This window comes from Plectropomus leopardus, chromosome 8, assembly GCF_026936395.1.
Source record: "Plectropomus leopardus strain MGB_pleo_1.0 chromosome 8, ASM2693639v1, whole genome shotgun sequence".
Taxonomy (NCBI): domain Eukaryota; kingdom Metazoa; phylum Chordata; class Actinopteri; order Perciformes; family Serranidae; genus Plectropomus; species Plectropomus leopardus.
Genome location: NC_142183.1, coordinates 16,008,836 through 16,022,516, shown reverse-complemented (window position 1 = coordinate 16,022,516; position 13,681 = coordinate 16,008,836). Strand labels below are relative to the sequence as shown.

General features: G+C 44.2%; 2 protein-coding genes across 2 annotated transcripts in view; one reads left to right on the top strand and one right to left on the bottom strand.

The window, feature by feature from the left end:
• The first annotated feature begins 2,755 nt into the window (after positions 1–2,755).
• Positions 2,756–8,945, top strand: npas4a (neuronal PAS domain protein 4a). Its single transcript, XM_042493724.2, has 8 exons — positions 2,756–3,293; positions 3,691–3,854; positions 3,951–4,053; positions 4,155–4,464; positions 4,594–4,703; positions 4,864–4,999; positions 5,390–7,167; positions 7,295–8,945. The coding sequence occupies exons 1-8, from the start codon at positions 3,119–3,121 to the stop codon at positions 7,321–7,323; spliced, it is 2,805 nt and encodes a 934-aa protein (XP_042349658.1). The 5' UTR covers positions 2,756–3,118; the 3' UTR covers positions 7,324–8,945.
• Positions 8,946–12,419: 3,474 nt separating this feature from the next.
• The window catches only part of mrpl11 (mitochondrial ribosomal protein L11), a 52,415-nt gene continuing 51,153 nt past the window's right edge, over positions 12,420–13,681 (bottom strand). Inside the window, exon 7 of the mRNA XM_042493193.2 lies at positions 12,420–12,649. Within this exon, the coding sequence (XP_042349127.1) occupies positions 12,535–12,649 (115 nt within the window). The 3' untranslated portion in view covers positions 12,420–12,534. The remainder of the gene's footprint in view (positions 12,650–13,681) is intronic.

Genomic DNA, 13,681 nt, shown 5'->3' with positions numbered 1-13,681 from the left:
TTTTCACACTGATTCAACGAAACAAAATTAAAATTGGAAACCATAGTAGACTAATAGACTAGTAGACTCTGACAAAACAGCAAACTAGGCAGTGTTGATCCAATATAAACCAAGTTTCTGTTACTGCATTGCCTATTTCTTTTCTGAAACATCTTCATATACATGTGTCCTGTTTGGCTGTAGCACGAGAATTTGTGAACAAGAGGCAGGCGCCATACTGTTCCCTGTATTATAACATAAAAGTGAAGGCTGAAAAGATTTGATCAAACAGTTAAACTTACAGTGCTGCTCAAATAAAAATCAAGATTAAGTAACGTTATTGCCTATTTCACACCTCAGAAACATATAAGTGCATTGTTTGGCTGTAATAGAAGAATGTTTGAACCGGGAGTGGGCACCATACTGTTTGCTGTATCGTGTAAGCGGAGGGTGAAAAACTGAAAAATTAAGCAGCGCTGATTAAATATGAGCCAAGATTCTGTTACTCATCTAAAATATCAGAAAAACGTTTTAACTTACCCTTAAATAGTAATTCCAAAACGTTTATTACCAGCCAGATGCTATATTATTTCCTGATGAAAAGCAGGCTAGTTTGCATTATCACCCATTAGCAACACAGTGCAGTGCATTCTGGTAGTTGAAGGTTTTCAGCATCTTCAGTAAAAGCAAATGCCACAGTCGCTTTTCACTGTTTTCTCTGGTCATGTAGTGCCAATTTTAAAAGTATTTGAGTCTTTCTGCTGCATAGACTGCCCAGTTTTACGACCATCTCCCTAGCAGTGAACTGCTTCTACATTGCAAAGGTAAGCTACATTCATTTCTTGTAGACTCTAATCTTAACCAAAACCCTAATAATGACCATAAACGAAGTCTTAACCCTAAATTGTTTTAATTTTGGTTGTTGGACTTTGCATTATATTCCCAAAAGGAAAGCTAGTCTGTAGCCCCAACATGAGTAATACCCATTTTCTCTCTCAAACACACATCAAGAGATTTTAGATCACCTTGTGCGCAAAACAGGGGAAACAAGCTCTCCAGTTTGATTTCATGAGAACATTATATGCCTCCACCGTAAAACCCTTCCTGTCTCTCCACACAAAATAATGATCAGAACTGTGTCACAAATGTATTCCTGAAATGTGTGCGTGTGTGCGTGTGTGTGTGTGTGTGTGTGTGTGTGTGTGTGTGTGTGTGTGTGTGTGTGTGTGTGTGTGGACAGCGTCACAGATGCAGGTGCGTGTGCGCTCGCGCTGAGCTCCACATGTGAAGCACATACTACAGATCTATTTTGGGGGCTAAAAGTGAAATCTCCTCATCTATAAATAGGATGATCGGAGCTGGGATGCGGGGGCGCGCTTCGCAGTCCTTGTGCCGGTCACCGGTGAGGTCTATTTTTAGAAACAGCGCGGCTTACCTCACGTGCGAATGGCGACAGGATTTTTCAGGTTGTTGCGCAATACCCGGCTGCTGTTTGCGCGCGCGTCGAATTATTCATGAATGTCATTCATTAAAAAGGGTTCACTTTTCATTAAGGTATTTGAAGATTGTCCTTGTGAGTTTTAAATAGAGACAGAGTGAAGCACAGACGCTCACACAAACGTCATTTGGGAGAAGATGATTGGTGTTTGATGGTCTAAACTGGTCACATACTGGTGTCATACTGGTCATGATGGACAGCTGTTTGTGCCATTTCTTTCCGTATACTGTATGTTGAGCATGCTCTGATTATTTCCTATGACTGCTATTAAAATTAAACATCCAAAGCAAATATTGGTCTGTCCTCGCCTGTTAATTTCAAACATTTTATTCTCTATCACAATGCAAACGAGATTTGTCTCTGACGTGAAACTCACAGTACACATAAAATAAAAACATACACGTAGCATATCAGTGGATTTCGCTTGGTCAATATTGAGGAAAATTTGTTTACAACATGAAAATATGAAATTGCAGTGAAGGCACTGGGCATGAGCAGGATTCGTGTCTAAAATAATAATTAAAGGGGGCAAATTCTATGTATATTTATACATTTAATTCAGTTTTTCAGCTAATGAGGGCTGATTTCCATTCATAAAAGGAGACGGAGAGTCGTGGCGATGTGAAACAGCCTCAGCATCCATGTCCGCCTCCTGTAACAGCAGCTCAGTGACTGAGCATCCAGCTTTGCACCATCAATCTCACATGTTTAAAATGTTGACATTAAATGTGCTCAAAATGAAATGACTGAATCGCACCTAACTGGCACCTGCCGTGTTTACTGACAGGTCCGGGGCTAACAGGCAGTGGCGGGTATCTCGGGTGCCAGACATATAAACACAGAGACCTCGTTCGTATGCAACCCAGTCTTCCCATCCCCCCTATGCACCCCTCCTCCTCCTCCTCCAATACACCGGAGTCCGGTGACTCCGTTTACGTTTTACGCTTGCCCCGCCCCTTACTCGGTTTTGTCCAAATCGGGCTTTTTGCGTCGCCGGAGCTCCCGATTTCAGCCCGACGTCATCACCGAGTAGAGGGAAGAGCTGACGTCGAGGAAGAGTCACCGAAAGGAGAGGGCACGGGAGAGGGAGGGGGAGAGTTTCACCATTGCTAACACTGATATGAGACATATCTATCCCCCTCGGCCCCCACCTTCTCCTCCACCCCCCTCCCTCCCTTTTACGTCGGTGTCGGTGCGTTGGGAGCCCCCCTACTCCGGCGGAGTCCCAGGCTATATAAGTGACCGGCGAGCAGAGTCCCTCAACCAGATTTACGGTTCAGGACTTCTGTGCGAGAGACGGCTACTACAGCCGCCGATTCACCTGCACTTCGAGCGGGGGGACAGACATCCAGCAGCCGGCCAGCATCCGAGCTGGACGCTGTGGAGGAGCTAAAGCGGACGGAGACAGGACAGGAGAAGGTTTTTAAACCTTTCTCTGGAAAACAAAAGAGATGAAAGTCCAATAACACACCTCAGAGCTTTTTTTTTCCCACTTTTACAACCTGTCTCTTAACACATCTGAGACAGGGGCAGCCCGACTCCAGCCGAGGAACGGCGTTCAAACAACACTCCGCTCTCAACTCTCCAACTCACATCTGGAGGAATTTCGATAGTTCACCGCAACAACAACAACCGGCCACGATGTACCGCTCAACCAAAGGAGCATCCAAGGCTCGACGGGACCAGATCAACGCCGAGATCCGGAACCTGAAGGACTTGTTGCCCATCTCCGATGCAGATAAAGCACGGCTCTCATATCTGCACATCATGTCACTTGCCTGCATGTACACCAGGAAATCCGTCTTCTTCACTCAAGGTAAGAATTCACTGTGAATAATAAAACGACCTGTTGATTAATCTCATGTGCTGCAGAAAAAGACTGCAATCTCTCACAGTGGAGAATCAACAAGTGTTTTAGTGGCACTGCAGGCGATTGACTTGATATAAATCTAATTTTCAGACAAACTAAACAGCTGTGGGTCATTAAGTGACCGCAAATAATCAGTAAAGAAGCCCACAGGGGCGTTTTAATAGCAGTTTGTCGCTGTCCGCGGTGCTGAAATTCTCCAGCAGAATAAATACAGCCGCACCGCTGTCCGTGGTGCTGAAACACACTGCGGCCAATATTTTCTCTTGTTGCGGAGATCTAGATATGTTGTGTTCAGGTTTATTAACACACTTCTGTTCTGTCCATTCTATTTTTTTCTTTCTAGAAGCGGCAACTGCTGCTAGTCTCGAGGAGAGTGCAAGGTTTCTGTCTTTCCACGAGCTGTCGGAGTTGATGCAGGCGCTGCCGGGGTTTCTGATGCTGCTGACTGGGGAAGGGAAGCTCCTGTACCTGTCAGATAGCGTCTCCGAGCACCTCGGACACTCCATGGTGAGTCCACAGGGATTAAATCCATCAGTAGTTTAGTAAAGGGATATTCATCTCTAGTTTGGGCTTCATATATATATATTTATTTCAATTTTCCAGGTGGATCTTGTGGCACAGGGGGACAGTGTTTATGATATCATCGACGCCTCAGACCACTTTATCATGAGGAGCAACCTGTCAACTTCCACCTCACTTGAAATGGGTAAGACAAACATTAAAATCACTTTTTTTTTCGTCACCTAATGACTGATTATGAATATGATTTTTTTTTAACATGCATCCTCTCTTCTTCTTTCCCTGCAGACCGTCTCTTCCGCTGCCGTTTCAACACCTCCAAGTCCGTGCGGAGGCAGAGTGCTGGGAACAAGCTGGTTCTGATCCGAGCTCGCTGCCTCTCTCCCCCCTCCACCTCCCCTGCTGGTGGGTCCTACTGGACATCCAACCCAGTCTGGGTGTGTTTCTGCTCCCCTCTGGAGCCCCACCCAACCCGCTCTGGCCCTGGAGCCGAGAGGGAGTCCATCTCCACCCCTGCCCTTGCTGAGACCAACTTGTTCCTGGCCTGCTTCCACTCCCAGCATGGCCGAGACATGAGGCTGGAGACTGCACAGGACAGGTGAGCTTGCACCCATAGCCTCACCCCCACCTGTTGCTTTAATATTTACTTGTATATTTATCTGTTTATAACTAAAAGGATTTAAAAAAATGATCCTTCTAACACATCACCACCCACTCTCTCCCACAGTGTGAGCGCCTATCTCGGCTTTGATGTGACAGCTTTACGCTCTCGCTCCTGGTACAGCCTCCTCCACCCACAGGATCTGTCACATGCCTCCGCTCAGCACCGCAGCCTATGTAAGTGTACTCTTCACACATACCTACCAGTTACAACCGTCCATGCCCACACAATTACACACACATCGTGCCCACTGGCACATCCACGCAGTGAAGAAAAAAACACTATGATGATTAATAGGATTACAAACTGATGCCAACTTGTGCTGTTGTTCAACAGTGAGAGAGGGAGGAGAGGGCAGAGCTGAGATGGTGGTGCGTGTGCAAGCTCAGGACCAGTCTTGGGTTTGGCTCTACATGGTGCTTCAGCTGCAGCCTGGAGAAATCCCCATCAGCAGCAACAACTACATCATCAGGTATTTACTACCTTTTATTTATCTTTTTTTTTTTGTTATAAATAAACACTACTCATCAAGCTGGAGATAGATAAGATAAGATGCGATAAGATAAGATAAGATAAGATAAGATAAGATACGATAAGATACGATAAGATACGATAAGATGCGATAAGATAAGATAAGATAAGATAAGATAAGATAAGATAAGATAAGATAAGATAAGATAAGATAAGATAAGATAAGATAAGATAAGATAAGATAAGATAAGATAAGATAAACGTTGTTGTCTCCTGAGGGAAATGTGCCTTGGGCACATAGTGCATCTAGCTGTGTCAAAACTAAATAGATGGTATAATGGACAAAAACACTATCCTAACTCTCTGTTTCTCATCTATTTCTTCTTCTCAGTGATTCTGAGGCCTGGTCAGTTCGACAGCAGCTCAGCTCAGAGCAGACCCAGCTGACCCTGGTTCTGAGTGGTGGTTCCTCTCAGCAGGAGGGTCTGAGCCTCCAGTCTCCAGAAACCCTCTCCAGCCCAGACCAGGTCTTCACTCCAGGTAGCAGCGGCCTTTCAGCTCAGTCCTTTGACTTCAGCACTGCTGGCTGCAGCGTGGGGTCCTCTGATGAACCAGGGAGCTCCACAGCTGAGGCTATGCAGCTGGAGGGTGACCCTCGCTCCAGTATCTCCTCTCTGGAGGAGGAAAGCTTCTTTCAGCAGCCCACCGAAAGCCCCTCAGCCGCCTCCTCCCCTACTCCAGTCACTGTTGAAACAGTAGCAGACTTAGACTTTTTAACCCAGAACATTCTCCTGCCGCCATCCTTCCAGCTCGATCCTCCGCTGCCAGCTCTCCCCCTGCCGCTTCCCCCTGTCCCCACCGCACAAGCTCAGCAGACCAAAGAGTTTGTGTGCACACCGCCCTACACTCCCCATGTGGCTGGGTCCAGCTTCCCATTCGGTGAACCCCTCTTCAGCTTCGACCCCACTGGCACCACCACTCCTCCGCCTTCTGCAACAACAGCCACCGCCACCACATCACTGGCCCCTTCGGCTTCCTCCTCAGCCCCACCAACTACCGCCTCCAGCCCCGCTCCTCCCACCACCCTGTCCACCAAGCTCCCCCTCACGCTGCCAACTCCCTCCACTGACTTCCTCTTCTCCGTCGAGCCCTGCAGCGGAGCCCTTTACGAGAAACTGCCCCCCACACCCGACAGCCCTGGAGACGGCGACTGCACAGTGATGACCCTGCCCGAGGTTCGGGGTCCACTTTATGTAGATGTACCACTTGGGCCCCTCCAGTGTCCCCCTGAGGGCCTCCTCACCCCTGAGGCATCACCTGGTAAACAGCCCTGCCTCTCCTTCTTCTCCCTGGAGAGAGAGAGGGAGAAGGAGAGGGCAGAAATCTCCCTCTTAGCTCAGCACATCAGCTCACTGGCGGAGGGGTTCTACCTGGATCCACTCCTGTCCAAACTCTCGCCTCCCTCCATGTCACCCTCATCTTCCCCTCCCTCCCCCTTCCTGTCTCCCGACGTCGAACCTGCTGATGTTGAATCAGTCCACATGCTGAGGGAGTTTTATCCCGTCAAAACATGGAGAGGTCTGGACATTCCCATGTTCCTCGACGACGATGATTCTCTGTTTGAAGAGAGCATCCTAGAGACCCTCCTCCAAGACAACTTCATTCCTCCTCAGTCCCCCCGCCTCTCCTCCCCCTCCCCTTCCACCTCTCCAATGCCCAACCCCTCCAGCCCAATCTCTCCTCAAACCCCAGTGTGCTGGCGCCAACCCTCCCAGTTTGAGGGAGTGGGCCATTTCTGTAGCGTCCAATCGGCGCAATGTAACTCCATGGCTGGGTGCGGGGCGACTGTGGCTGCTGAGGCCGGGGCGAAGGTGGAAGGGGAGGGGCTAGCGGAGGAAGCAATGGAGATCGAGGTGGTGTCATCTCCTGTGTCTTCCTGCTCCTCCATCCCAGCTTCCCCTCCCTTCATCCTCACTGCCTCCCCTAGCCCCGCCACCTCCTCGCCCATCGTCTCGCCCACGCCTGTGTCTTGCAATCAGTCCCTCCTGGAGGAACTGGCCGTCCTGGAACCCATGTTTGGGGCAGGTGCCTCGATCGCCCCTGGCTTAGGGCAACAACCTGAGTTGTATCAACTCCAATGTCATCCATCGCCACAGTGCTTCCACAAAGGTAAAGATCTGTCTCTTTGCTCTCTTTTCTTAACTTCTCGTTCTTAGAAGAGATGAAAAAACATTTCTGAAAATACCCTACTAATGTCTTCTCTCTCTCTCTCTCTTTTCCTTTTTTTGTCTTTCAGATGGGAGTGGTAGTGTTCCTCCGTTCTAAAATAAGTCTGTGACTTACTTCATTAAGTATGGCATATTGTCATATTTTGTGGAGCCCCTTTTACTGAAAAGTAAAAAATTATTAAGTGTATAAATATACATAATGTATATACAACTTAAGGACTTTAACTCCTACATGTCTCCTAAGAACAAAGATTGGCTTTATATTTTTGTTCAGTCATTAATCTGTACAAAACTGGTGCAACATTTACATGATGGTTCAACCGCATGGACCCATAACTGACTGGGTTTTGGGTCCATGCGGTGTCTTTCAGCTTCTCTGTGACATGAGCTTCAGATATGATCAGACAGAGAAACATCTCTGAACTTGTAAGCGCTGTTTAACTACCAAATGCGCATTTGTATTCACTCGTAGTGAAAAATCTGTTGTGAACAAAAAAAAAGAACATTTCTTGCTATTTCAATAGAGAGATGAATTATAGCACTTTTGCCTGACATGCAGCAACGCAAACCCAAACCTCAAATGTATTGGAAGTCAAATGTTTACAAATTTTTTACATCCTTGGGATGGCCATTATCTGTACATTGAGTTCTTGCTGAGAACATTACAGCTCTGAAGTGATGGCACTCTTCCTCACAGCCTTAAAGGCAACATCATGATCAGTGATCAACTTTAAACCAGAGATACTTTGAGCTTTGAGTTTGCAGCTTCGAACCTTTAACATTTCATATTTATCTCTCCATCTAAAATCTTGTGTATCAATGTGATGTGCAAACAAAAAAATACATGTGAAGAGATCCTGGCATGTGAAGATCTCGACGATGTTGACAGTGTCCATTGCTTTACAAGATGCAACCCCAAACAAGTTCTCCGGAGCTCTGATCATGCCACAAATCCACTCTACGTTGTACTGTACATTAGACTCTGAATGTGGGCTCTTCAGGTCCCCGCTGGCCTGAGGGCAGTCGGCTGGATATTGTTGCAGCATCAATATTTGCAATGCTGGCAGCTTATAGCGGCTCCTGTGTGCCTGAAACGGCCCTGACCTGCTGAACTCTGAACTCTTTATCATTGTCCATTCAACATGGACTTTTACATCGTTGCTCCACTGGAGCGCGGTGTAGTGAGGCACAATTGACTATGTGAATGAGCGATTCTTCTTTTTTGAGAGGGGTTAGAATACAAAAGTTTTGTTTTAAAAAATGAAAATAGGGATGGGGTGCTATTTCTATTCAGTTACCAAGCGACACGGGTTGAGAATGGTACTATTCCCATGGTGTCGACATGCTCACGTAGAGTTGTCTACGGTCAAGTAAAGGATTGATTCCTACGTTCTAGCTATTCAAGGCTAAGTTAATATACATGTGTAAAATTACTATATTGTATGTGTGATATTTGAAAAAGATGTTATTGCATATGCATTATGTCTGTGGATATAGGCATATGTTCTTTTCAGAAAGGTTGTACACATTTGTACATTTGTATGAAACATTGGTTATTGGTCTGTATATATAAGAAAGAGATTTTTATTGCATAAGATGGAATATATTCTAAACATCTTACTTACTGCAGAATGGACATTGTGGACCAGTGTTCTATTGTGTTGCTTATAAGTGTATTTGATTGTCATACAAATGCATTTATATTAAAAGTGCACTTAATGCGGCTGATGCATTTGTGTCGTCATAGTCAAGCCCCTTGTTCCTCCCTCAGCCTCATCAGCATCATCCCACCATCCCTGCCTCTTTTCCTCCCTCCCATACACTCTCCTCCATTTCTTCCCCTGGAGCGAGTTTCGCTCAGCAACAGCACTGACGCACACACATGACGAGACAGAATGAGACACTATCTGACTCAGACTGACGCACACTCTTGGCATCGAGGTTTTTGCGTGCGAGCAGGGCACACACAGGCACACACAGTTGGCCTCCCACTTATGATGATGCACACACACACACACACATAATAGTAGGCATATGACCCCCCGCCACCCCTCTTTACAAATCACAGTAGCCCACATTCACTCGATGTACCTGCGACTCTATCAGCGCTGGTGTGGTGTAAGACTCCATATATAGGCATTCCTGCTTGAGAGCTCTGACTGAAGCAGCCTCCCGTCTATTCTCAGCCTCCATTCAGAAGGATCAGAGCGGGGAGGGCTGGAGAGAGAGGGGAGACAAAGAAGGAGTGAGAGGAGGCTAAAATTAGAGGTACAGTAAAGAGGGATGTGGGACAAACTGACACTCAGTCACCAAAGGATGGAGAGGTGAACACAGACAAATCACAGCAAAAAAACCCAAACATTAATATAACGAGTTTACTGATCACAATGACAGAAAAAAATGATGGAATATTTTTTAGACCCTTTTCTGACAGACACATCACCTGTGCCACATAACAGATAGGATGAAATTTATTACTCACAAAGAGGCAAATCTTTAAACATTATACTCGTTTTCTGTAAGTGAACATTTTGTTCCATCACAAGCTGCTGCTGCTGCAGTGTCTATAAGGGAGTGAAGATGAGGAGTAGAGGAAGTGCTGCTCAGCTGACTGCTGCTATCTTCTGGCAAAAATAAGTACTGCAGCAGGGAGGAGAGTGTGTGTGTGTGTGTTGTGTAAGAGGCCATGTTTGGAAAGGTTATGGGGAGGGCAGGGGTAAGGACATTGTTTAATACTTAATGTTTGCTGGGCTAAATAATATTACAGGTGCAATAATGTACACCATTCAAAGCATTTTTAAAGGTAGAGTCCATTAAGGGCTGGGTGAGATGGTTGAGATCATTATTAAGATATTAAAGGACAGGTTGATGTTTAGAAGGGTGATTTTAAACAATACTCACATGCATACCGTTATTGGCTGGCGCAATTGTTCCTCCAGTGCACAGTGGCCTTGAAGACACCCAGTCCCTCTTTGGCTCCAACCACAAAATGTTTCCTTTAAGATCTGCAGAGAAAGAATAGTCACACAAAAGGTGAAAATGTGTGCCTTAATCTTAAAGCTTTACAATTTGTAGTTTATGCAAATACATACTCATATTCCTATGACCATGACCACGACTGTTGTTCCCAAGGATACTTCAACAGGATAACAAGAGATAAGGATCTAAGCACCAACCTTGTGATTAAAAGACGACATCGTGTACCTCCTGAGCCAGCCGAAAGTGTAATCCTGGCAGATTCCTAGATTCAGATGAACGTCAGAAGGTTGCACAGAATGAAACTGAAATCACTTTAGGTAGGGATCTCTCGCCAGTATTGTGAGAAGGAACAATCACAGCAACCACTAAGACTTTGAATGTACATTGATTAGGGACAACATTATAACCATCCACAGATAAAGGCAATAACATAGAACATCCCATTATAATGCAATGTTCAGTTGGAAAACTTCGGATCCTGGCATTCATGCGTAAGCCACTTGACATGTACCACCCACCCTAACACCATTTCAGACCAAGTACAGCCCCTCATTTTGCCTAGGTCCAAGTCTTTGAATCTGCCCACTCCACTGAGTTCAAGTTGACTGATTGGTCTGGCATTGTGACATAAAAAAGCAGTTTGTCAGTAAAGACAGTAAGTGCTGCAGGGGGACTTGATCAGTGCTACGGGCAGACTTAACTCCGTTATAAAGCATTGTCAAGTGGTGTGCTGTTACCAATGAGGAGTAATTACAACAAAGGCAAGCACCACAGACAAGATAGACACTGCTATTGATGCTGTTCTAAATCTACATTTTTATTCAACATTGCACAAATCTTAAAAAAAACAAAAACAAAACACCACGTACCTGATATTTGGCCTTAGACTGAGGTGCTGGAACTGAATCGTTATCAACAGTGGAAAAAGCACATCCGAAAACTCAAATCTATGCAAAAATTGATGTTTATTATGTTACTTGTTTCCTGTTATGTGTTTTTTTTTTACATCAGTAGTATAAGGAGCTGGGAAAACATTGCTTGATTGGCCTTAATGCAGAACACTTGTGTCAATCACGAAGTCTTGAGTAGCAAGACATCAAGGGGATTGTAGTTCTTGGAAAGGTGAATACAACATTTTGTATTTTTGTTATTTTTGTGCATTGTCCTGCTTGGGGGCACTGCCGAAGGGGAGCGCTGTTGCCATGAATCGGTGTCTACAATAGTGTTTTGGTGGGTGGAGTGTGTCAAGCGACATCCACATTAATGGCACGACCCAAGATTTCCAGCAGAACATTGTACTGTAACGAGATGGTCAATATAATTTATTTAACCTATCAGTGGTTTTATTGAGGTGGCTGATCGTTGTACAAATGGGCATGTGACAATTATTTTAAGACAGATCAGAATAACTTTGAATAACAAATTTTTCTGATTCCAACATATTTCATGATTGAGCAAATTCTGAAAAAAATCACATATAAAATGATCTGATGTTCAGGCTGCCAGATGTGTTTCATTCAGGGCTGCAACTCATCATCTTTTTCAAATAAGCCAATTATTTTTTTGATTTATCAATAATTAAAAAAAAAACAAAACATTTAAATGTCACAAAATAGTGAAAAATGCCACATTTCCAGACTGCTCGTTTTGTCTGACCAACAGTTCAGAACCAGGCTGTAATCAGTTAACATTTGGTATTTTTGGTGGATAAATGATTTAATTCCTTCTAAAAATGGTTGACACGTTAATTATTTTAGCATTGGTTTCTGTGTATATACATGATACTAAACTCCTGTGTGAAACAACACGTGTTTTTAATTATTTGGCTTTCTTGAAATCATCTAAGACAATCACCCTACTATAAGTCCATGTAATTTACTAATTTACATGATGATGCCTTTAGATCACAGATTGATGAGGTGTGTGAAATGTACCAGAAACCATCTGCACAACCTGACAAGAAGCCAAACCGCTTCGAGAAGTGTTAATAATAGATAATAACATCAAAGAGACTGAACGTACAAATCCTTCCAAGACAGAGCAATTACAGTTTCATTAGCTCGGCTCAGAGGAAATGAAACGCTCAGGGTCATAAATATTTTTGAAATTTAAGTGGATGATTTCTTTGCCAAAATGTAGCTGATGTTAAATCTTTTAGATAATTTCAAAATACTGAAACAAGACAATCTGCTGTAAGGAATTATCAGATTTGAATAAGGACACAGAGAACGACTGTTTATTCAGGTCTGACACACACTTAACATTGTTTCTGTATGAATAAAGCTTGTGCATAGAGTCAATACAAATAGGAAGAGAAGGTTGCAGGTCTTCATCTCCTTCTGCCCATCCCTGCATAAGCTGGGGCGGCTGCGGCTGCTAATGCATCAGCTTTCAACTTCTCTTCTCTCTGCTCCAAGAAGAGTTTATACTCATCGGCTGAGAGACTGAAGAGGAGGCAGGAGGGAAAAAAGAGGGGGAGAAAAAGAAAGAATACGGAAATTCAGTTACCCCAAAATCTGACTTACTGCTGCCGGGAAATCGAGCCTGATAAAAGGTTAAAAGACAAAATGTTAATTATGGCATTTGTTGCATTCCTACATCAATTTGTAGTAAAAAATTTAAATAAAACTGGACATACGTGGATGACGAACACCACAATCAACACTTTTCCACTGACGCTGGTGATATTTAATAGCAGACATTTCTACTTTTTATAGCTGAAAATCCTTCAGCGTTCTGCAACATTAACTTTAAACATAGTTTTTGTCCCCCAGATCAATGAGCAATGATCTTCTTTGTGAACTCACCACAGTGCTGCAGTGTTCAACAACCACCCAGGGAGAGATCCATTGTAAAAGAGGCAGAGATACCAATTTCTGCACTGACAATACTCTCAATAAATCATAATGCACTGCAGCCACAAGACATGTGGAGTTTTAAGTAAGGAGGAGAAAGGGATTCTGGGAAAAGTACAATACCATTAAGTGAAGTAGAAATGGACGCGGCAGGTCGAGGGAGAGAGACTGGGCAAGAATACTGAACTCAAACAGTTCATGCTGTGCACGTAACAAATGATAAATATCAGAAAGTTTGAAAGTAAACACAGGTGTATGTTAGGATGCAAAGCCCCTCATGGGTACACAAGTAAGTCTGGGGAGGGATGGAAGGAGATACATCTGTAAAATCTTAAGTAGTCTGATACAAAAGCAAGATGTGCAATATTTGTGCCGCTTGCAGCATTCAATCATCGTCCAAAGCCCATACAGTATATACCGTGTCTTGATACATTGCTTTATGTTAGAATATATAGAAAAGTCAACTTGCTTCACAGTTTTATACTAACATGACATTATGCCACACCTGCAGCAATGCATGCCAATCACACTGTGATTTTTAAAATGTAAACCTGCTGAATCAACTTCAAAAAATGACACAAAAATAATTTTGCCTGATTTTAGAAGTTATTTTCATGAAGT